Here is a 24,615-nt window from a genome sequence, read left to right on the forward strand (position 1 = left end):
TGTTTAGTATCTTTATTGATGATCTGGATGAGGGGATTGAGTGCACTCACAGCCTGTAGGAAAAGGACCTGTGGGTGCTGGTCGACAGCAGCTGAACATGAGCCAGCACGTGCCCAGGTGGCCAAGAAAGTCAATGGCATCCTGGCCTTTATCTAAACCAGTGTGGTCAGAAGGACCAGGGCAGGGAATTGTCCTCCTGTCCTCGGCACTGGTGAGGCCACACCTTGAGTGCTGTGTCCAGTTCTGGGACCTAACTACAAGAAAGACATTGAGGTGCTGAAGCAAGTCCAGAGAAGGGCAAAGGAGCTGGTGAAGGGTCTAGGGGGTCCTCTGAGGAGCAACTGAGGGAGCTGGGGTTGTTTGGTCTGGAGAAAAGGAGGCTCAGGTGAGACCTCATCATTCTCTACAACTACCTGAAAGGAGGTCGTAGCAATGTGGAGGTTGGCCTCTTCTCCCAGGCAATGAGCGACAGGATGAGTGCAAATGGCCTCAAGACGTACCACGGGAGGCTCAGGTTGGACATCAGGAAGAATTTCTTCAGAGTGGCTAAGCATTGGAAGGGGCTGCTGAGGGAAGTGGTGACTCCACCATCCCTGGACATGTTCAAGAAGTGACTGGATGCAGCACTTAGTGCTCTGATTTAGTAGACAAGGTGATGTTCAGTCAAAGGTTGGACTTGCTGATCTTGGAGGTCTTTTCCAAACTTAATGATTCTATGATTCCACAAATTATTCAAGTATCTTCATTTCAATTGTGTAATTTTCTACTGGGATGGAGATGACACACAAAAACCTCTGCATTCCCATGCAAAGGGGCCAGCAATCTAAGCCACTCTGCAAAGGGTGTAGCGAGAAGTGTAGCTTAAGCATGCGAGACATGACAGAGTAATTCCCACTGATGTGCTTAACTCATCTTTCCGTCTTTCCAACATTTTGACATTATATGTCAAGACATTCAGAACCCTGAAAGAAAAGCAACCACTGCAGGGCCAGTACAGAATACTTCATAAACAGGAAGCACTTTTGTTTCTAGCCCATGTATTGGTAAAACAAACAGTGCAGCAGAAGCAACAGTCTTCATGGAGGACAGGTTGAGGAGTGTGGAAATTTCCCATGAATGTCAGTGAATTAAAGCGTCAAATTCTACTTAATGGTGTCATATTTTCAATCTGTTTAATCCTACTGAGGACTCTCTTGAGTAGGAACATTTTGCCTTGGGCAGGTTAGGGACATTTGACTGGAACTGACAGGAGTCCCTGAGAGTGTGGGATCTTACCTTGTCCAGGCCAGGCTCACTTAGTCTCTGTTGGTCAATGCACAGTTGGCAGACTTTGGCCATGAGCTCATATGGATGCATGAACAGACGTGAACTGAGAAGGAAGGTGAAGATGTACGTCCTCTGCAAACAAGAGAAAGACAGAGAAAGGGATAAATTACCTCCATTTCGATATTTTCTCAATATGCGTTCCTAACAAACCTGTTCCCAGTACTTTACTACCTGCAGAAGAAAGCTCTGCATGTGCCTGTGCCAAAAGCAATTACTACAGAAGTAAGCACTTAGCACTGCTCCAGAATCAATGTTATAAGCTTGTGCTTGAGCCAAGTTATGCAAGATTTAACCAAAACAAGGCAGGGCAGGGGTAGTTTAGCTCTCCTATTGCACACAGCCTTACTGCAAGCTTATTATGTGAAATTACTTGGAATAACATTTCAACTCATCTTTTTTTGCTCTACAGTAAACCTTTGTGAAAGCCATTACCAGATTACATAACTCTTTCTAGCCTGACAATGGAATAACATTCATGCTGCAAGTCCAAGCTACTTAGAACACCAACAGAGAAATATTGCTTGCTTCCACACTGCAAGTGAAATTAAATACTCTTCAGAAAACGAACAAAAAAAGGTGCCAGTTGACCAGATTGTTCAGCCGACTCAATTTTGACAAACACACCATCTTTACTATGCTGTGTTTGCCCGTCTAACCTCAGTAAACTGCACACCATGAGCTTGCACTTCCTTTTAGAATCCCCAGTTACTGCTCATTTCTCATGGTACTGCTTGTCTCATTAGTGAAAGTCGAGGGAACCACATAGCTTAATTTTACAGAATAAAAACTAGTAACTCTTTCTGAAGTTACAAGAAAAGGCTCTTTTTTTCTTCAGTTTCCATATGCCATATATCTCACTCATCATGAGACGGATATTCAAAATATCCATTCCACTCTCCATTCCAATATCCTCTATCCATTCCGCATTGCCAGTAGTTAAATATCTATGCCACCCACAAGAAAGATTCCACAATGTTCCAGATCTAGGAACTTAGAATAAATGATCATGTTTGACAAGGAGTGTCTAAATTGCTACATATTTGAAGTTTACATTAAGCATTACTGCATAAGCACAGTCCTGTACTGCTTATATCATAAGCACAGTCCTGTACTGCTGCTAATTCTGACCCAAGTTAAAAAAGACACTGGGTCTTGGAAAGGTGAGTAGATCTACGACAGAGGCTGAATATAATCAGAGTTATGTCTTCAGAAGGAGCCTTTCAACAAGCAGAGATCCAGTTTCATCATCCCTCAGGCATAACCAACTGCCTCCCCAGCCACCTTTTGACATCATTCTTTTTTATATTCTTTTCTAATAATTATATAAAACATCTCAATGCATGGATATGTCTAGACAGGCCAAAAATTCTCATATGGCAAACGTCCTACTCTCACATTCAGTCTCTGTTGATTGCAAACGGTGTGGTACTAGTTCAGCATTTCCATTTCAAGATACACGTGGATCTCAGATGAGCAATGGGAAATATGTATTAAAAATTGTTTGGTTTTGAAATAAATACTTTCATCCTGTCATGCTGGTGGTCATGCCTCTCTCCTCAGCTTGCCTGACAGATTTTTAAGGGTCAATGGTACATTCAATCCATTAAACAGTAAGCCAGACTAGGCTTACATTATATAAATTATAATACTAAATATTATAATTTTATATACACATATAAATATAATAAATTATAATAATAAAAATTATAAATGGCTCACCAGAGTTGTGCATCTTATAACAGGAGTAATAAAGAATCAGACTTGCTAGGTTAGGTGAGTTATTGCGTGTTGCACTCACATAAAGCACGCATTTATCCTATTGTTGCTGATCAGTCACTTGAACCCCTTCCTTAGCAATTTGATGTGACACATTCTGCTTTTCCTGCACATGTGACAGTTCCCCTTTAGGAAATGCGTCAGGCCAAGCCATACAGTTAGCTGAATGCATACACTTACATCAGGATAGTAGTCGACATTGGGTACTAAGTGCTGGATAAGAGCTTCCAGAGACCCGGACAGGAGATTGTTGTCATGATAGTAGAGCCCTCCACAGTTGTCCTCTTTTGACTGATACAGGTTCCTGTTGTAGCCGCTGCTGTCAAACATTGCTGCAAAGGGAGGTGTCTGTGGCATCTTTCCCTGAGGAGACACACAAGAGAGATAAGGGATAATTCACAGAATGTACAATGTAAGAGGCTTTCTACTCTCCAGAGACAGTACTGTGCTAGGAAGGAAACACAGTGTCACACCATGGGTTGCTTGCACACAGTGGTAAAGATCGTATTGTTTTCAAGCCTATGCACATTTCTCAGGAAAGGGCCTATCAGAATTGCCAGGTGCTTCTTTTATAACTTGTTGTTTCTTCATTAAATGACAGGTAAGGCATGAGGGTTAAGAGTTAGAAGGAGTGTACAAGAATCCTGACAGGTTTTGGGAACTCAGACTTCCTATAAAGCTTTTGGTATAATGTTCATTGACAACTCTGGGCAAATCTCGAAAATAGCTACTACCTAAGAGCACCCACCTGATGGGGAAGCATGTTCAAGCTGTCACAGGCTGACACACCCCCAGGCAGTGCAGAGGGAGAAAGACTGAAGTGAAGCCCCAAAGAGGTTATGTGAGAGAGGAGCCTCCTTATGCAACACGACAGCCTTGTAATTGCAATCAAAACCTCCCATTTTCCAACTCCACCCTGGTAAATCACTGCTGGGTTTTTCCAATTACACTGACAGGTGTGACCCAGGCTAAAGCCTGACGCTTCAACACATCTGCTCCACCTACTCTCTGAGTGGCTCTACAGACATTTTGAAAAATATGCCTGTGTATAGGTTGTTGTCCAAGTCCACCAATGATATAAAAGCTTAGAGCAGACTCAGAGATCTGTTAAACTTTCTCCCCAAATTCTGTGAAAATGTGAAAAATCCAGCCCTGTGTTTTCCAGCTTAAGGAAAAATAAAGCAATTACTCATCAGTCTGCATCTCAGTGCCTGTGGAATAAAAATGTCTTACCAAGGAAAAGATAAGTCAGTGCTACAGGCTGTTCAGTCATCCAGAGTAGTGGGTGGGCAGCAAAGGGACTTATGACCACCCAAGTGCTTATGACCACACCAAGATGCAGTATGTGAAAAGGCCAAAAGATAAAATCTCTCTGATTACTCGAGTGTTGAGTTATAAACTCCTTCTTTCTCCTTCCCTCTCCCCTGCCTTCTGGGAGTAGCAGCTCTTTTCAGTTTAAGGAACATAGATGGTACAGCCTCTACAGCGAGCTAAGTTCGTGCCCGGTTTTAACACCAAATATGTGCTGTTTTTAACTCTACTACAGCAGTTCCTGGGCTGTGGGTGCTAAAGGGCATTCAGGGAGCGGACAGATAAACTGCAAAAAGGTATTGCACATTGCCTCCCATCCTCCCCACAACTATTGGACAAAGGAGGTCAAACTGAGAAGACAATATCCACAGGCTGCTGTGCTCTGTGTTGACAGAGCATGTGCGTGTGCTTGAGAAAAGCATTAATGCCCCTGAGGCATCATTGTAAGTGCAGATGCCATTCCTTTTCTCTCCATTGTATCAAATACTATTCGGGAAAATGCTCTTTTAAAACCCCAGACCTCAGCAGAGACCAGTCTGTGAAGGCACTTCATTTCGAGAACAACTAGTGATGTGACAGCCTGGAGATAAATACTGTGCTGCCATCTGTGTGCTCCACAATTCACAGTAAAGCACTTTTCAGAGTGAGCCCAGTGGAGATGAGAAGCTAATAAGTTATTAGCTAGATTCCTTAGCTAGGACCTGAAGCATCACATACAGAGCTACAGACTTGCTGCTGCTGGCAGTGTGTCTTGACAATGGAGACATTCAAACTAGCACAAGACTGAGTGGTTCAGTAAGTAAACAGTAAAAGAAAGCCAAAAATGTTTGCAAAGACAGGGAAAGAGAGTGAAGAGAGCCTCCTGGCCTACGTGACCTGTGCTAGTCCCTCTTTCTGAGGTGCCAAAAGGTATCTGCATCAAAATGGGAATGAATAAGGAGTCTCCATGTCTGAAAAGTGACATTAGACACAGTGCAGCTGTTCAACCAGTGATTCAATTCCATTCAGACCAGTGAATTGGGAGAAGAGAAGAATAAAGTAAATACACATGCTGCAGCTTGAGAGTAGGAAGTGCAGGACTGAGCAAAACAGGGTTCCTGTACAAGAGAGTTCAAATTACTGGGAAGGTGAAGTGCAACCCAACCACGACCATGCTCTGCAACAATAAAGCATTCTGATGCATAAAGACTCCTGGACTTTCAGGTTCTTTGCAAGGCTAACACAGTTTAAGAAACAAAAATTACTGAGGAGCTGACAGGAACCTTCTGTAGCATTTCCTAGGCTTTCATAGTGTGTATGTAAAACCATAGACTTGAACAACTCCAAACTACTTTTCAGCCCACAAACACTGAAAGATGTTCTCTTTGCACCAAAAATCATGATTCTTTTCAGCTGCTGTGGTGACGTTTATTCAGTCAAAGTGCAAGCAGCAGTGAACAGAGTGTTAACACTGCCACCCACCAAACATTTGTAGCACTCTGACTCCAAGGTAATACTCCACAGGGAAAGTGAGAAAGCCTGGTTTGCATCTGCAAAACATCTTGACATCAATATCGTCACTATAAAAACCCCAAGGACAGTAGTTGTTTCAATCTAGATCTCGTCTTAACCAAAACAGCCTAATTCAGGGTGCGACTGGAATCTGCAGGCGATTTAGCCAGCCTAGCCAGCAATTAGTTGTGATTTCATATAACCCTCACCACCCAAACCAGCCAGGAGTGTCTTAATCCATCGGAAAAATCTCTACTTCCACCATATCACTAACTTCTAGTATGGGAAGAGCTGAAGCAGGTGTGAATCCCCGAAGGGCTTTTCTCTGACATATTTTACACATGCATACTATATATTACTGCCCAATAAAATACAAGACTTTTTTGAAGGTCATCAAGTGGTGCTTAAATTCTAATAACTAACTCCCAAAGGAAATGAGACCTTTCTGAAGCTTGCAGACCCTAACTCTCTGCATAACAATTAGTCCCACGACCACGTGGATTGGCTTCAGACAAAAATAAATTTGAGACATAGCCTCCTAGTGCCTCATCAAGAGGAAAGAAAAAATCATCAGGTCATTAACAGATGTACTGATTCATAACAATAAAATAAAATTGCCAAAAGTCTGGCCCAAAACGTACATATTAGCTCATTTGTTTGCTATCTATTTCTGGAAGCTGCTTGATAGAGAGGGCTCAGTTCTTCTTCAGTGAGGCACCAAGTTGTAGTAGCTAAGAGATGTTGTGTATGCTCTGCTTTCAAACACTGGATTTCACTTGTAAGTGAACAGGACAGGACACGTTTTCCATGCGATGAAAAGGGATGCTATCAAAGTGTGACAGAGATAAATATAGCATAGCCAAAAGGATGATTCATACAACACATGTGCTTTTCCAGCATGACTCCTCTATTACCTTGACCTTGACTCTTCTGCTGTATTTTATATGGAGATGGAGACACAAAGCAGCATGCTTAGTTCTAATTATAAGCTTCTTTAGCTAAAGCTTCAGCCAAACCTTGCTTTCAGACTAACTTGAGTGGAACTAAAATTTGGTAACAGAGCAGAGAATGGTCCACAAAAACATGGCACATAGAGCAGAAGTGTCTTTGGACCTAAAAATATTGTTGAAAAACACGTGTCAAGCAGGAATTAGACAAAAAGACAGGAAATATGACTCTAGCGAAAAATATCCCGAGAGATAAGAACTGAAACTTTTTAACTGGGCTTTGGAAACATTTGTTTGGTAATCACATGAAAAACCATTTATCTCTCTTTGTGTGTGTGTGTGTGTGTGTGTGTGTGTGTGTGTAAAAGATCTGATCTGAAGGAAAGAACAATGAAATAATTTCCTGGCTTTACCAGTGATGTACTCCTGTGAGAAAAGTCAGTAATTCTCTGCACTGGAAAAGAAGAATACAACATTTTTTCTGCATTTAGTATCATTATGGAAATGTGAGACATTGGGCATTAAGGTCCAAATTCTGACTCTGAGCAGCCTCTGACAAGAAAGAAGTCTCAACCTTCCCAGTAACAACAGTATAAACTGAAACTCAGAGCCAAAGATGGTGTGCTCAAAACCCCCCCATTTCCCTCAGAAGCTGAGTTCCAGCTTGGCAAAACTAAAGGAATCAGACGTAGTTTCCAGGCTGCCAAGTGCTTGTCTAAACCTCCATGTTTAGCAACAGGAAAAAAAAAAAATCTGTTTTCTGCTATAAACAGTGGAAGGTTGTGTTTGTTTGTCTTCATTTATATTAAAGAGCTCAGGTTGCACATTAGATGTATAAAACGAAACCAACGTGAACAGCATGTATCCTTTATAGACGTACCCATTGAGGAGTTCAGCAGTAGCCACAAAAGGTGATTTTGAAGCAATTGCCAAACATTTTCAGCTCCTTTGTTATGTACAGTTATCTCCCACACTATATCCTCAACCAGAAGAATGGTGCCTGAATTTTTTGTAAGTCCCAAGGCACACCTCCTCATAGAAGATGAAAACTTCAGCTGCTTCCCTATACAATCAGAAACCCCTACCCTCATTTAGCAGATGATTACCATTCACCATTGTTTCTATGGATGGCATCATAAAATTGAGGTATGGAAAAAATAAGTCTGATGGGAAAAGGACTACCAGTACTATCAGCTTCCACCAACCTGGAATAGTCTGAGCAAGTCAGAATAAACCTCAGCTTTAATATACAGAAAGGAAGTAAGGAATAGGTGCTTACCAGCAACATCCAGTTTTCTCTTAAGTGCTTCTGAAGAGTGTGGAGAATTTTAGGTGATCACAGAATCATAGAATGGTTTGGGTTGGAAGGGATCTTAAAGTTCATCTAGTTGCAGCCCCACTGCCTTAGGTAGGGAGACCTCCCACTAGACCAGGTTGCTCAATGCCCCAACCAATGTGGACATGAACATTTCCCAGGATGAGGCATCCACAACTTCTCTGGGGAACCTGTTCCAGTGTGTCACCACCCTCACAGTAAAGAATTTATCCCATATATCTAACCTAAATTTCCCCTCTTTCAGTTTGAACCCACTACTCCTTGTCCAATCACTACAGTTCCTGATGAAGAGTCCCCTCTCCAGTTTCCTTGTAGGCCCCTTCAGATGTTGGAAGGTTGCTGAAAGGCCTCCATGCAACCTTCTCTTCTCCAGGCTGAACAGCCTCACCTTTCTCAGCCTGTCTTTGTAAGGGAGGTACTCTAGTCCTCTTACCAACTTTGTGCCCTCCTCTGGACTTGCTCCAACAGTTCCATGGCCTTCTTATGTTGGGGACACCAGAACTGTACACAGTATGGAGTCTCACAAGAGCAGAGTAGTCTTTCTTTGCAGGGATGCTCTCCATCACTTCTACAACCAACCCGTAGGTGTGCCTGGGATTGCCCTGACCCAGGTACAGGACCTAGCATTCCAGTGCTGTAGCTCCATCATGGAAAGCCACCAAATTTGTCAGGCATGATGTGCCCTTAGCAAAGCCATGTTGGTTGTCCCCAATCATCTCTTTGTTTTCCGTGTGCCTTATCACGGTTCCCAGAAGAATGTGCTCCATGATCTTGCCTGGCACAGAGGTGAGATTGACTGCAGTGCAGTTCCCTGGGTCTTCCACTTTCCCCTTTTTAAAAATGGGTGTTATATTTCCCTTCCACCAGACCTTGGGAAGGCTGCCTTGGAGCATCACATCCCCCACCAGATCCTCCCTGTCAGTGAGCACAAAATCCAGCACTGCATTGCACCTCCCCTTGTTGTCTCTTCTATTACTTGTAAGAGAGGAAGTTGTTATTGACAGGAACCTCTGGGACTGTTTGTGCCCTGCTGTGTTGTCCCTCCAGCAGATATCATGGAGGTTGAAGTCCCCCATTAAGACCAGGGTTTGTGACTGTGAGGCCTCTAGAGGGCTTAATCTACACCCTCCTCCTGATTGGGTGGAGAGTATCAGACCTCCATTATAACATCTGCTGTCTCTGCCCTCCCTTAATCTCGACCAACAAGCTTTCAGTTGGCTCTTCATCCATCCCCAGGCAGTTTTCCATACGCTCCGTCCAGTCACTGATATAGAGGGCTACACTCCCTCCTTGCCTCCCTAGACTCTTTCCTAAAAAGCCTCTAACCTTCCATTCCAATACTCCAGCCATAGCAGCCATCACACCACATCTCTGATGGAAATGATATCACATCCACACAGGCACATGTACGTCTCTAATTCCTCTTGCTTGTTTCCCATACTACCTGCATTTGTGTAGAGCCGTATGAGCCAGGTCCTTGATAAAGCTGACTCACTGCCTGGAGCAGCTGGAATACCTTTGCACTGCTCTGGGCATCCACCCAGGCTACCCAAAACAAAAGCATACCAAACACAGAGGCCACTGTTCACATTCCATTCAGCTCTGTGTGTGTGTGTGCTTTGCTTACAAAGCTTTTGTTTTTTCCACTGAAAGGTAAAGCGAAATTCTACAGCCCGAGCTAGTGAGAAGGCAAGAAACCTGAAAAACTCCCAGATCGGTGTTCCATGTGCCAGCTCAAGTCTTCTTGCTTCCATTCTTCATGAAGAATTTCCCATGCAATTCTCTTAGTGTGACTTCAGCACCAACTTTGATTTATAGTTCCTTCCTAGAAATACTTCTTATTTACTGTATCTTATTTACTGTAAGAGGTAGAGTAAAAAATGTTATTTCATACTCCCATAGAAGATGAAAAGAGGAGTGATACAGGCTTTTTCCAGTCTGAAATTGAGAACAAGATTAAGGACAACTCAGAAGGAACACACTCCCGAGCAACAAGAGGACCAAACCATCCATAGGTGATACTGCTGGACAGTGACATAAATAGACATACACACCTTGCTGGTAGGGCAAGGGAAGACCTGAGGTAGACATAAGAAACCTGACTGAGCCTTAAAGTACTTTTTCATTTCCATTAAAACAGCAGAGGATGAAAAACTTTGTAGAGTTTTCAAAAAATTACCGTGGCAACAATAAGCTGCAAACAAAAAAGAAAAACCCCAGTACGCAAAGAAGAAACCAGGAACTGAATTTTAATTAGAGGCATTTTCCTCCTGAATGTGCATCTTTCTTGGATCTATAAATAGATCCATTTGATGATGTGGGAAGGTCAGATGCAGCACTGCTGACTGATCACTCACATATGAGAACTCTGGCACTGTAATTAAGCAAATCCTGAATGACTTCCAATTAAAGTCCTTGGATACTGAACTGCAGAAGTCTGATGGATATGAACATATTCCTGTGTGTGCTTGGGAGCATTAGGAAAAGTATGTGGGGATTTAAGAATGTCTTGAATTTCTCAAAATCTGCAAGGGCAGAAAAAGGGAAGGAAACAAGCAAGTTCCTCTTTGTTGTTGATGTGCTGTAAATCCATGTCCCCTGCTGAAGCACCAAGAACCAACTCCCCTTCTACCCTTTCCCCACACTCTTCTTCTGTGGGGCAGGAAGAGCAATGTGAGCATAATGATGCTGAGGGTGGATGTGCTACAGCACTGCTGCAGCACAAACTACATCACGGCAAAAATCCCAGATGCAGGAAAATTACCCAGTCCAGAGAGAGGTCAGGACATATATTTCTCCCAACCAAAACACATGAAGCAATTTGTCTATATTACTGGACACACAAAAGCAACAGCCCTGAAACACAGAGCACGAAAAAAACCCCACGTATATAACATAGTGCCTTTGCAATGCACTTGTCTCTTACCACAATCTCAACACAGCTGAGATTTCTGTCTGTAGGTTAAAACTGAGGAGGCCACAATTATTTAAAAAGACACTACATGAAGTGTGCTTCGTCACTGACTGATTAATCTTTTTATTAAGTTCATTTGTAAGTTTTTTTAATTTTATGGATAATTTCTTCATCTGGATAGCACGCTTTTAGCATTTGAATCCAAATGTTCTCCTGTTCTCCTATAAGTGTGGACTTTTTTTTTAACCTTGCTCATCTTTTGACAATCCCATATCTTTTTAACCCCCGGTTTTAGAAGAGAAATTTAAAACATGAACCATAGAGGATAAGTATCTATTTTAAGTGACATGATGGATTAGCACAGCAGTAATTATATGTCAGAAGGCAGCAGAGAACCTAGAAAATTTCAGTCCATTGCATGCTCCATAGTGACTCCTGCAAAATGTGAGAGATTTATAGAACAAGTGAAATGGAAAAAGATGCACAAAATTCTCAGGCCAGACAAAGGATACAATGAAGTATCACCCAACTTAAACAACAGACAATGCATAGGGCTACTCTATTCTACCAAATTCTTGAGCAAACAGCTGGACTGAAAGTAAGGAAGTTTTGATAGACAATCAATAGTGGGTTTGTATTAAGAAACAATTTCTTCTCCTCATCCCAAGATCTATTTCCTTTAAAAAAATTCATAAATGGACTGTCCTCCAAGCATTTTGTTTAAAATCAAAATACCATCAGGAAAGGCAGACAGTCTACTGGCTGGCCAGCACAAAGTGTTAAGGAATTGGCCACAACTGCTGATGGTAAAATTGAGAGCTTTAACATCAGAGTATATTAAATGCAAAGAAAACATAAGAATGCTACTAAAGCCTTACACTTCTTTGACTTACTGAGGCAGCGTGGGGATTTCAGAAGGACACAGCATTACCCTCATTGCACCCAGTGCAGTACAGAACAGTTTTGGCATTTTCTCTTTTGGGAACAGAGGGTTCTTAAATATTACAGCCATAAAAGATTAAAATCCCACCTCTCTACTCAGCCAGACTCAGCTGCAGACTTGTTTGTCAGGGCTTCCATCCAGCAGCAAGGTGCAGAGCTCTACAGACTCAAGGAGGTCACCATCCCAGCCTCCCACACTACTGAGATCCTGCTCATCCGTCAGCTGATGAATTGCTGTAGTTTTGAGGTCAGGAGTTACAAGGCAAGTGAACAGCAGTGAAGATTTACTTCAAAACATCACACTGTAAAACAAGTGGTTCAGCGGCTGACTCAGGATGGTTTAGATGTCCAGGAATGGGGAGTGAGGTAAGGTGGACAGATGAGACCTGGGATGACATCCATGCTATGCTATCCCCACTAGTGAATCAGAACTACGACATGAGCTCTAGAGCTCTGTATCTACAGAATTCTGTACTCTGCATCATTTCTGTAGCATGCTTTGTGCTTCCTGCATACTTCAAACCAAAGAAACAGAAATCTGATGTTGTCAACAGAAATGGAAGCAGTTTCCTCAGCACCATCATCAGGAGAGTATCATTGAATTCATCGTGGCATTAGACTTTCACTAACCTTGAGGAATATGATCAGTTTTCTGTGACAGGGATGTGTGGATCTCTGGAGTCCTAACCCACCTCAGGAGATCAAAGCCAAAAGGATATACCTTCTCTGTCTGCATGGTTGGTAGCTGGGTCCAAACTATTTCAGAGTGATAACCAGCTTCATCAAGAACTCCTCACATATCCATCCAAAGTCAACAGCAAAAGCATTATTTCAGTGCTTAGACCTGGCAGCTGGTAGTTTGGATCTGCTTCTGACTCTGCTAAAAGCTCCTCACGTGGCTTTAGTCAAGTCACTCAGTTTCTCATTACCACATTCCTCTGTTTGACAGTACAAAGAGGGATAAGTGTGGGGTTGTTTCCTTTCATTAAGCACCAAGATCTTTTTTTAAAAAGGATACAGAAGGTGTATCACATTATATTAATGCCAGAAGCACAGTAGTAGCCTTAAGCACGAAGCTTTCTTAACACAGTTCTTTCTTCAACCTCATCAAAGCAAGACACCTTCTGAATCCCAGAACTGTTGCTCTTTGCAAACACCCATGCTTGGCCTTTTGGTGAAACCTACAATATGTTTCAGAAGAAAGCACCATTCCCTTTTGTAATCATAACAGGCAGCCAAGTTATAATTCACAACAGTAAGCTGCAGTAGTGTCAAATAACAGTACCTAATTTCATTTAATTGGTTCTACCTAAAACCTCATTGCCAAATGTCTCTTTTCTACTTAGACGATGCAGAAAAAATGCTGGTTTTAAGGGCAAACAATTCGCATAATCTTTGTCATTCCATTTGTTGAGACCTTATGTTTATGTAAACAGTAGAGAATTTTTACTGACATTTAGACATAGAGCAGTTTAAAAGCAGTATATGTACAGTTTCTGCAGTAGAATTACTTCACTTAAAAACCCACCACAACAAAAAAATACACTTTCCACTGTTTAGTTGAAGATAAAAATTGGATGGTCCCACTCTGGTAGTTAAGAAAGGAAATACAACTCTGTATCTGCATCAGTTATACTTGGCTCACACGCATTTATATCTAGGCTGAGTATCAGTCAGTGGTTTCTATATTGGAGCTAGGTCTGAGGTACAGAGGACTCGTAAAACAGTTGCCTCCTATTAGCTTGACTGACTCCTCGGGAAATCAAAGAGAAACTCATTATAGCCAAAATGACTGAAAAGAGCTTTTTCCCTAGTCTAGGCAGGCCACAGCAGAAATTCTCCACTCACATGCTGTATCTGCTGGTTTGTGTCAGCCTTTAATACCCAGCAGTTCCCATGGTGGACTGAGGGTGGACCCCTGGGCTCTGCAATCCATGTTCAAAGGCTCCTTGCCCTGAAACAATTACACCTATGAAGTCACCACACAGTAGGCATGGCATTGAGCAAATGCACACGAGTTTGGGTTGTGAAAATATCATTACAAACACGGTCTAATAGTGTTTGAATCCCTGCAGGATGTTTAAGGGAGGATCAACTCGCAGTCCTGACTGACGAGTACTGTCAGTTCAGCACACTACACTCATGCAGAAAGCACCTGGCCTTCGTATCAATGAGAGCAATTATCTCAGAGAACACCCCACTCCCCAATCTGACTCAAGCATATTTATCCTCTGTCTTATTCCTCATGAGTCTGAACGTCTCATTGTGCTGGCTGATGCAGACTCTCAGCTCCCAGGCTCACGTCTCTATCAGCATGTTAACTGGTATTTCTGGCCCATTTTCCAGACGTGACAAGACAGAAGCAGAGTACCTGGCCCCACGGGAGGGGCAGGTGACCTGGGGAACATTTTACTCTGGGGAGAAGATGCATTTTAACAAATCAAAACCAAAACAGTCAGAATGCATGGACCTGAGTCATGCAGTGCTATTCTAGAACTGCCTAGGAAGAGTGAGCTGGATTGCTGCAATGATCCTGCACATTTTCCAGTTAAAAATACAGTCATACTAAGTACCACCCATTCATGTTCCTCACTGTAGTGATTTAGTTTTTTTAATAGTATTTCTTACAGCACCTAGAATAGAAGGGAAATTAGCAAGAGCTTTCAACTAGAGTCTTTGCCTCCTGTTTGTAAATTTGTATTGTCATTGCTGCAGCTACAAAATGCTCTCTGGAACTTTTGTTTACAAGCTTATTTTCTAGCGAAGTGTTTATTGAATAATGTGGCTCAGTCCCTCACACATGCCAAGCAAAGGCCGCTTGTCAGTGCTTGCATATACCCCTATATATCTACTAACATTTTGGATATGTGCAATCACAAATTCTGCCTCCTCCATTGAAATGCAGGTATCCTGTTCCACCCACCTCTAGTACCTGTCATAACACCAGACCCTTACAGTGACGTAGCAAGCACAAACTGGCAATATGATCCACACATAGCTCCTTCCTGTCTTCACCCCAAGAAAAACTCACTTTTTAACTATGCTGTTACAAAGATAAAATCCTATGCTGTCAGCTTTTTCAGTTCTTATTCCTTCACTGATGATGCTCCAGCACTGAACTCTGCCTGTCATTTCTGACACAGTGTGACAGTAGCTTATCCCACAGACCATGAACAGGTATGGTGACTCTGCATTCCCTAAGGACTGTTTAGATAACTCATACATCTGGGGCAGAGGTATCAACATAGTGTGCTGTCCCCAAAAATCTCCGCAGAAAAAAACCATGAAGAACGTAAGCCAGAGGGGATTCATTGTACCACACAAAAAAGCAGTTTACTCCATGTGTGGCACCACTGTGACCTTAACCCTCGCTAAACCAGTACTTCCTTTCCTCTTTTACAAAGATTTAACAAAACCTACAGTGCCCTGTTTCAGTCCTGACTGTTTAAAAGGATAAAAAAATACTCCCATTGCATTAACCAAAATCAGAGTTGGGTCTTACCTATTAGTTGTCTCCAGCACAGCTCACCAATTAGCTACTTGTCTTGAGTACATTCAGCTTTGATTTTCAACTGATTACTAGCTTCTGCCAAAGGCATCTCATTTGGAAGCTGTAAGATAAGCATGAGGGACCCATACCTCAAAAAGCTATTGTCAGCTTTCAAAATACAGAGACAACCTAGAGACCTGCCCAAGTCCCAACTTCCCGCAAAGAAGCATGCTATCTTAGCCCACCATGGCTGTAATCTCACTGAAAGCAACCCCCTCAACATTCCTCACTTAGAAGGATAGCTGCCTGAGGTACAGAATGCTTCTTTGTTCTTGGCTCTTTTGATTTTTCAAGCCATTCTTGCCCTTTGAGGGGAGTCAGCCCTCCTCCGCTCTATTCAGGGGAACTCCGCTGGAAGAGTTCCTCATCCCTCAGTGCTATATTTAGCTTAAAACACAGGCAGGCAGGGAGGCACTGCTTGTTAGTTCACAGTCTGGACTTAGCACAATATCGGAGATGTAGCTGACAAGCAACACACTGGTTTTGGGTCACTTAACATCCCTGACTCTCCTTCTACCCCTGAACTGCTGCCACCTCACACAGCACAGGAACCTGAAGTTTTACCACAGTCACACACAGCAGATGCCCAGCAAAAGACAAACCCGTTAAGATCCTTAGGTGACACCACACCAAACACACACACACACACGCATCCTGCCCACACACCCATTTAACGCATCCCCACAACCAGAATCTGGTAAATTAGTGCTTTTTCATCCTTCGCATCCAAGAAAACCAGCCATCAACTGAACCGACGAGCTTAAGGAAAACCCGGAAAAGCTTCTCCAAGGATTACAGCCACAGAAAGATGACATCGTGTAGTTTTAGGACCCTGTTCCATCTTACTACAGGGAAGGAGATAGGGAGAAAGACCCAATCACTTGCACCGCCGGCTGCTTTTTCCGCTGGGTTGAAGTCTCTCCTCCCTCCCCAATATGTTGATCCCTCAGAAAAGAGCAGCCCTGGCTGTACAGAACTGGGCAGCCAGGAAGGAGATTAAACCTCAGGAAAAAAAGAGACCATCCTGCCGGGGCTGGCAAGAGCACAGACGGACGGAGGGATGGACGGACAAGGCGCAGGTTCGGGTACCGCAGACTCACGGACTGTACCTGGAAAGGGCCGCAGGCGCTCCCGTTCCCAGACGCTGCGCTATCGCTCTCACACACTCATGGCCCACAGCGCAGCGCAGCAAAGCACGTCTCGCCTCGGCTCCCCACGGGAATCTCCCGACGGCAGGCGGAGCGCCGGGAAGGGCCGCTCCCCCGCCCCGCCCGCGCCGCAGCGCCGATGCCGCCGAAGGAGGCGGAGCGCGGTCCCGGCCCGCCCGGAGCCGGCCCTCGGGAAGGCAGGGGATGGGGAACATCGGCGGGCGGGTGTCGGAGGTCCTGGTGGCAGGCTTGACCTGAACTGGTGTGTGCCTGGCCGCTGCATCATTCCGCTGGCAGCGGTCGGAAGAGGATGCTTACCGATAGGCAGGAAGGGGACACACATGCACAATGCCTCTTCTGAGCAGTCTCTCAGGTTGTATTTCCAGCACAGCCGAAAAATTTGGATTTCCTCGGATTTCCTCAGCTCAGTGCTGTTTCTTCAGGAGGTCTCTCTTTCCGGTAGTCCTCTAGTTCCCGCGGCAGCTCATCCACAATAATCTTCGAAAAGGACTTGCACAGATCCACTACAACTCCTCACGCCCTGTCGATCCTTGTGGGTCCCTTCCAACTAAGAATATTCTGTGATTCCTTCTTTTTGCTGCAAAACTCAATTTACTAGCTCGGATCTGGTATTCCACTGCTCATGCATGGAGTGACAAGTGCTTTGCTCCTGTGTGCTCTCTTCAGAGCACTCTGAGTTTTCTCCACTCCATGCATAGCATTCTCAGTCATGACTTACTTTTCCAGGCTGAAATGTTCAGGTTTACCCAGTCACTCTATGAACAGGGTCCAAACCTCTTCACCAACTTTTATGCAATACTTCCAAACCTTCTGAGCTGAGGGAAATGAGCTGCTGCACATGCACAATTCAAAGTGCAATTGGAACTCAGATTTAGGGAGCAGTACTCCAACTTACCCTGCTCTCCATTCCCTCCTCTCATTTCCTGATCTATGCTCCATTTTCTTTTTTGGACTGCACCTGGGCACCGACCTGGAGTTACTCCTCAGAACATCCAATCAAGATATTCCAACCAAGTGGCAGTAGCCAGGAGAGCACCTACTTTACATGTGAGGCTTAGCTCCATGTGTCAGATCTTTCACTAATTGAAAAAACTTCCCGTGGTAGTTGAAGCTTGAAAGACAAGAGCCTCTAGCTACTATTTCTACATTCAAGCATAGGAGCACATAAACCTGACATCCTTTGGCCAGAAGGATTTTGTGGGCGACCACACAATCCTGCCTACTTGCATTTCCATTTCTTTAAATACAGTGTCTAGAAAGAAATACTTGTAAAAACTATTTTTAAAGTAATTGTACTGGTAAGATAAGTAATAGTTAAGGGAATCGCAACACAAAGGGCCTTTGTGCACACAACTCTCTTTCTAAAATTGAGTCTTACAGGAGCATGTGATCTCACTGTGGTTCCTAGAAATTACTTGCAAGTCTTCACACAAAAGCCCACTGTTTCCCTTTGGAAAGTGTCACATATGATGTGAAGCATAACAAAAGGATGTTGCAATGTTATTTCTGAAGGAAGATTACACAATGCCAAGTCAGAGGTCACAACACTTTCACACGTATCCTGGTATTTCTCCCATTTTGATGAATATGTCAGAGGATGGTGCTACACATTTTTCTTGGGTTCTGCTCTGTGGTGTTTCTACCTCCAATTCCTTGCAATAAACTACTTAGCTTTCTTGTTCCTGTTTACCCCTCAATCTTCTTCATCAAATAACCCTTGTTATCATACATACAAGAAATCTACAGGAAAAAAAGATTTAGACTTCATCCAGATAAATTGCTTTCCCCCCCCCTTTTTTTTTGTCCCTCTTAGATTCAAGGAGAAATGTTGTTTTCCCCACCCCTTGTATCCTGTGTTATCATACAAGATTTTCAACTAAAGTGGAAATACTTTACTGAAGTAATTGCATGTACAGACACATTTATCCTGGTTTGTTTTGGTGCGAGCTGACAAGAGCCAAGGCAGCCTGTGGGCTCCCTGGCAGAGAGGACTCCCCCAAGGGAGTGACAGGTGGTGCACTGAACAATACTGTGTGTGAATCAGCACCCCTAAGCTGTTGTGGGACTGGCAAATGCTACAGCTCAGCGTGGGCTGAGTAGTCAGGTACCATGTGAAGCAAGTGAGGTGTTTTGTCTGCTGTGCTTGGTGTTGCTCAGGCCACATTTGCAGTGGTGCAAGTGGTTATGAATAATTTGGCAGGAGTTGAGAGGGGATCAAAAATTGTGAGGAGGTAAGAAGTGCAGTCATAAGTCAACACTTCAAGTGTGGAACATGCCTGATCTTCATTGCTCCAATGTTTTGCTTATTTATTCTTCCCATTTTGATACAGTACTCCTCACAATAGCAATGCAGATTAAGGGAATTAAGCACAAACAAAGTAAAAAAAAACCTAGATGGGGAATGATCTAACCAATTAAACCAATTCCCACTAAACAAGTTCTGTGCAGGCAATGTTCTCCTAAAATTCAGGTCTGGGTCTTATGGCTGGATCTGATGCCATGAAACCCATCTAGGCTGGGCTTTCACACGAGACCCTCCACCATGCCAGAAATACAGGCTATGGGCTCGGACTGCAGATCAGGCCTCTGCTTTGCTTGGGTATTTGAGTTGTGGAAAATTTCATCCACAGACCCATCTTATCTCCATTATTACTATAAAAACATATTATTGATCTGCATGGGAAAATGGAATGTGCTGCTTCAAAACAAACTGGATTTTAGGAGAGAAATGATTTTTTCCCTCTGTTAGACTTGTGAAATCTCTGGGAAAACAAACTAAAGTTCTGGCTAATTGTAACCAGGCTCTTGGGCTTTCAGACCCTCTCTGGAAAAGGCAAGTTGAAACAGCAATGCCAGTATCAACTGCTGAAGAAGCAGGAGCTTTAAAACTTCAATACTTCTGTATTTTTTTCAATACATTTAGTCACCAGAAAAGTAAACAGAATAGTTGAGCTAATAAGCTTTAAGTCAACATATTCATCTATTCAGTGTCTCTCTAAGACTCAAGAATCTGAAGTTATAAAGAAGGTGGGGGGAGGAAGCATATTTAATGGAATCAGATAATTTGAGGAAAGGAAGTTCTAGAAAAATCACCGAGCCTGGGAACACTGAAAATAGAGATGTTAACTCCATGCAACTTCTGTTTTGGGCTAGCTTCTGTTATGCAGTTGAAAATCTGTGTACTGATAAAACAACCTACACCCTAACCATCTCTGAGTTTATCTTGATCCCATGCTACGTGCCCCAGTCTAATACTCATAATTTACAAGTGATAAATCAGAAACCATTTCCCTGAGTTTACCCAGTAATCTTTCACTGGTCATGGAAGCACAACCTGTAAAACAGTTAAATAACGGTGAATTTTAAACATAAAGAGAGAACATTCTCTCTTGTTTCAGCAAGTAACTGTCTGGACAGTTCTCTGTCACAGCAATGTGAAACAACTGGCTAACCTAGTTGCTTTCTGACTCCTGTAACTCCAAAAGGTTACCAAAGAAGAATAATTAAAACAGTCAATGCCGATCTTTTCTTCATTGTAATACTTGTTGCTTTACAGATATATCAGCCCTTACCCTGTGGTTTGTTGCAATTTCCCAAATAAAGCAGAAAGACAGCAGGTTTCATTTAGGCCCTATGTTTATTCAGTTTGAACTCGAACTAGGATCATATTAAAAACAGATTACAAATCATTTAAGAGCTCTTAATGCTTGCCAAAACTAGCCTGTGGTTTTAAATGAGACGAAAGTCAAAGTAAATGAAAAGTAGCATTTAAGTCACTGCAGAGAAGTCATGTTATATAAAAAGTGCACAACATATTTGGCATTTCAAAAAGTACTCAACAGAATGCCATATACAAAGAGTATCCTTCTTGCATATGGATGGAAGGGAAGAATTTAGAATCTGAAGTCAATTGTCTGAAATTCAAAAGCAGGCATTAGTCTGGCAATACTAGGACATATTTAAACCTGTGCATAGAATTGCTACTGAAATGATTAAGACACCAGCAGAATCTGAGACATTTACAGACCCAGGTACCAGAACTTTTGACCACTTTGAATTTTGAAAAAAAACTGCTTAAAATTTAATTCACATCGTAAAAATGTAGATCAGAGGAATTCAGTCCAGTAGATCACTTAAACCTTGCCTCGGCTTCAAGTTTGAAATTAAGTGCATACTTCAGTGATTTGACAGAGGGATTCAAGCCCAGTCTTCAATGTTTAGATGGAGTAGTGTGACAGTGCAAGTGTTGTGTGTGAACATTAAGATATGTAGAAGCACTCGGGGCATTTGAGTTCCTCTAACAGATTTTTTTGTAATGAAACACTGATTTGAGCTGTTTATGACTTTGTCATAATTTAAGCAATCAGTTAGAATTTTTGATGGCAGGTGCCTGCTTCAGGCTAGGGCAAAATTCAGATGAAATTATTTATGCTCTCCTGCAAAGGTAGTGGACAAAGAAAAAAAAAATCACTGTTATTGCTCATGTTACTGTGTTAGCTACAGCTTTCTGATTTCTTACTGTTACCTATTGAAGGAAAACACTCTGTGACAGAGCCTTGGACAGGTCTTGAAAATTGAAAGAATATGCTCCTCCTAACTGTCTTTAATGTTTTGCCTTTAATGCAAGAACTGCCCAAATTCAGATAAGCTCCTAATTTCTGAAAACTGTCTGCCTGCCCTACAAGCACAGGTGAGAATTTGTCAGCATAACTTTCACAGACTTTCTCACAACTGACAACATCAGTCCCAAGCTTCAGGGACTGAGCTGGACCGGTACTGAAGTGATCCTCTTCAGTGCAGTGGGCATCAGAGCTGAGAAGATGGAGAGATTCTTCTATATTCTCCATGCCCTCCAAGACAGTGTGTAAAGGAAAATGGTTCTATTTACTTTGCAGTGAACATAACTTTGCCAGTACTATTGGGACCCTTTACAAGACCAAAACCACCAAAAGAAGTGCAGTTTGATGCGTGATCAAGCGAGTCACTATCCCTGAAGGTACGTGAAAGAAGTCTAGATGGGGCACTTGGGAATGTGTTTCAGTGATGGACTTGGCAGTATCAGCGTTAACTTGACAGGTTAAGGACTCTAAGGTCTTAAAAATCTTTTCCAATCAAAATGATTCTCTGATGTTTCACTAGTCCCTGATGTTTCTTACAGGCTAGAAGATACATAAAGTGGCGAGATACAGAAGTTGATCCTGACTCAGTGTGGATTAATCCCAGGTTTTATTTCTAAAAGACACTGTTTTTTCATTGCAATCACCTGCATTATCAATTACCTCTATTTAATTCACCCAAAGGAATAAAATGTCCAGAGTGAAATAATTGTTTCCTTTTTATCTCTATAAAACCTCCCTAAAGTATCTTAAGTAGTAAATCTTTACAGCTACATGCAAACTTGAAAAATATTCCACCTTGTGTTAAAGACAAAGAAACTGAGGCATTTTCAAAGTCAGATGATGCAGCACGTGAACACCTAACACCAAGAACAGAACTAAATCCTGATCCCCAAGTCCTCTGTACAACACAGATTATCTAGAAGAAATAACATACCTTGCACAATTACTGTCTGTAACGATGGGTAAAATCTCTCATTTAGGACCTTGTCCCTTTCTCTACCCATGACGTACAAGTACAGGAAAAACAGGAGTACTGATAAACATAGTCTGGCTTCTGTTCCTAGTGGATAACTGCAAATGCTTCTGAATGTGTCAGTGCCATCTGCCTCAAGCTTTAAAAGACCTCTCCTTTAGTAGCGTTATTCCAAAGCTTGATATTGGGATCTTTGCTTCTGTTTAGTTACTGATTTATGTTTACTATTGCTGGAGGCTGCTTCTTCCCTTCATCCAGACAAGGAAACATTTACAACTTCTCCTGCCTCCCCATCCTTTCCTCTTTCAGTCCTACATCCTCTCATATGCTACCTGACAGACTGCAGCAATCACACTGTGAATGGTAAGTCATTTGCCTATTGACAGCATCCCATTTACTCTGACATCTGCCAGCAGTCTCTGACCCTTGCATAAGCATTAAGACATTAACAATCTGACAAAGGTTTAAAGGGTTTGAATAATAATGTAATGCAGACTCAATACACTCCCACAGGCAGGCAAAAAGAATCCCCTTGTGCACTAAATTTTGCCATCCTGGGGGCTGGGAAAGGCTACTAGAGGGTGGCTTCAGCTACAGGTTTATCCTGAACGGATGAACAGCCACATTTTGCTATTCCAGGCAGTGAGGTCTGATCTCTGGCCAGTGAAGTTTTGAACATCTTTCCCTGTACTGCAGTATAATTGGGATCTGGGCTGTAAGGAACAGTCTCACTGGTTTAGGATAATAACAGGAAAGAACAAAGAGGAAAAAAAAGGAAATATCCATAAACAAACAGCACAAACAAATCAAAACAAATCAAATCAAAACAAAGCCAACAACCACCACCCCTGCCCCCCAAACCCAAACCCAAGATCAAAACAAATAAACCACCTTCTTCCAAAGCCAAACTCAATCCTTTTGAATTTTGGAATGTTCATAAACACTCCCTGGGCTGCTGAAGAGGAATTGGAGAGGTCTGGATTCCTTTTGGAGGGTACAGTCTTGTAGTGCAAGTATCACAAGGACAAAATAACCTCTGTTTTAATGAATTATCAAACTGAGAAACTGATCCTACTATATTTGCTCTAAGTTTTTATTGGCACTGTTTATTTCTCTTGTGTTCTCATGTCTCTGGCATGTTGCCAGTCTGGGACTCTAATATAATGGATGATCTATTAACTTGAAAGACATTCTCTTCTGTCATTTCCAACCATACCAACCATGTCAGAGCACGTCATGGAGGAAATTAATCCTTTCAACCTGCAGCAGTGAGGGCTCTTAGTAACTGTAACTGCAAACCTCAAAGCACTGGTTATAGTAAGAAGCTTCTGTGCCAGATGACTTGCAGGAAACCTGGTATGCCTCCCAGATGCTTAATAAACTTAACAGTGCCCTCTTTAAATCTTTGGCTAGAGTTCAATCATCTCTACCCACAACCAGTGCACAAAGGATTCAAAGACTTCATAAACCACGGCTTTTGTTTTGAAGTATGGATAAAGTATGCACATGCATTTCTCTGTGCATACTGTTCTGTGAAGGGACTGGGATGTTTTCCACCCTTATGTGCTGCAAAATAGGCTTTTATATTTCAATAGAAAAGGTGTCATGAAAACTAAGAAAATTAAGACTTTGTTACATTTCAGGTGCTAGTTCAGTTGCTGGTCAGTGAAGAAAAAGGAAGATGTATTACTACAAAAGCAGTTTGACAGCCTAAGTGAAAGGAATTTGGTGGATAACCTCTGTCAAGCTAAGGGAATGGATCTACATTTTCCCAGCTCTCACCACAGCATCCAGCAGCTGCATGGGGAATGGCTTTTGTATTCCACAAGTATTTGTAAGATGTTGAAAATTCCTCCCATTTGAAATCACCCCCAAATTGCATATTCATGAACTAACAATTCCAAACATATTTCAGGCTGAAATTCTTCTTATATAGTTTTTAAAGCATAAATTTCAAATTTGAAATTTTGCTTTATAGTAAGATCTTATTTAACCAATTAACCTAAGTGTGAAAAAAAGGTTGGCTTGGGAAAAAAGCCCCAATTTTTAATATTCAGAAATAAATAAGTAGAAAAATCTCAAATCTTTTTCAATTCACTCCATAGGAGAAGGTTATCAGCTTCTTTTTGCAAGAATGACCTCTTTTTTTTTCCTAGCAGTTTTCAGTTTTTCCAGTTTGTCAGTTCAAGAAGGGAAAAAACTGTCAGTGGAAAATTTCTTACTCTTTCCATTTAATTGAAAGGTTGCCTGCTGTGTCCCCA

The 24,615-nt window shown here is 42.3% G+C and overlaps 1 protein-coding gene across 1 annotated transcript in view; it reads right to left on the bottom strand.

Moving 5' to 3' along the window:
- The window catches only part of RASGEF1B (RasGEF domain family member 1B), a 33,282-nt gene extending 16,443 nt beyond the window's left edge, over positions 1-16,839 (bottom strand). Inside the window, exons 1-3 of the mRNA XM_050327336.1 lie at positions 16,703-16,839; positions 3,283-3,465; positions 1,276-1,398 (exon numbers count right to left, since the gene is read on the bottom strand). Of these exons, the coding sequence (XP_050183293.1) occupies positions 1,276-1,398; positions 3,283-3,459 (300 nt within the window). The 5' untranslated portion in view covers positions 3,460-3,465; positions 16,703-16,839. The remainder of the gene's footprint in view (positions 1-1,275; positions 1,399-3,282; positions 3,466-16,702) is intronic.
- Between the last annotated feature and the right edge of the window lie 7,776 nt (positions 16,840-24,615).

Source organism: Myiozetetes cayanensis, unplaced genomic scaffold (genome assembly GCF_022539395.1).
Source record: "Myiozetetes cayanensis isolate MyiCay16 unplaced genomic scaffold, myiCay2020 scf33, whole genome shotgun sequence".
Lineage (NCBI taxonomy): Eukaryota > Metazoa > Chordata > Aves > Passeriformes > Tyrannidae > Myiozetetes > Myiozetetes cayanensis.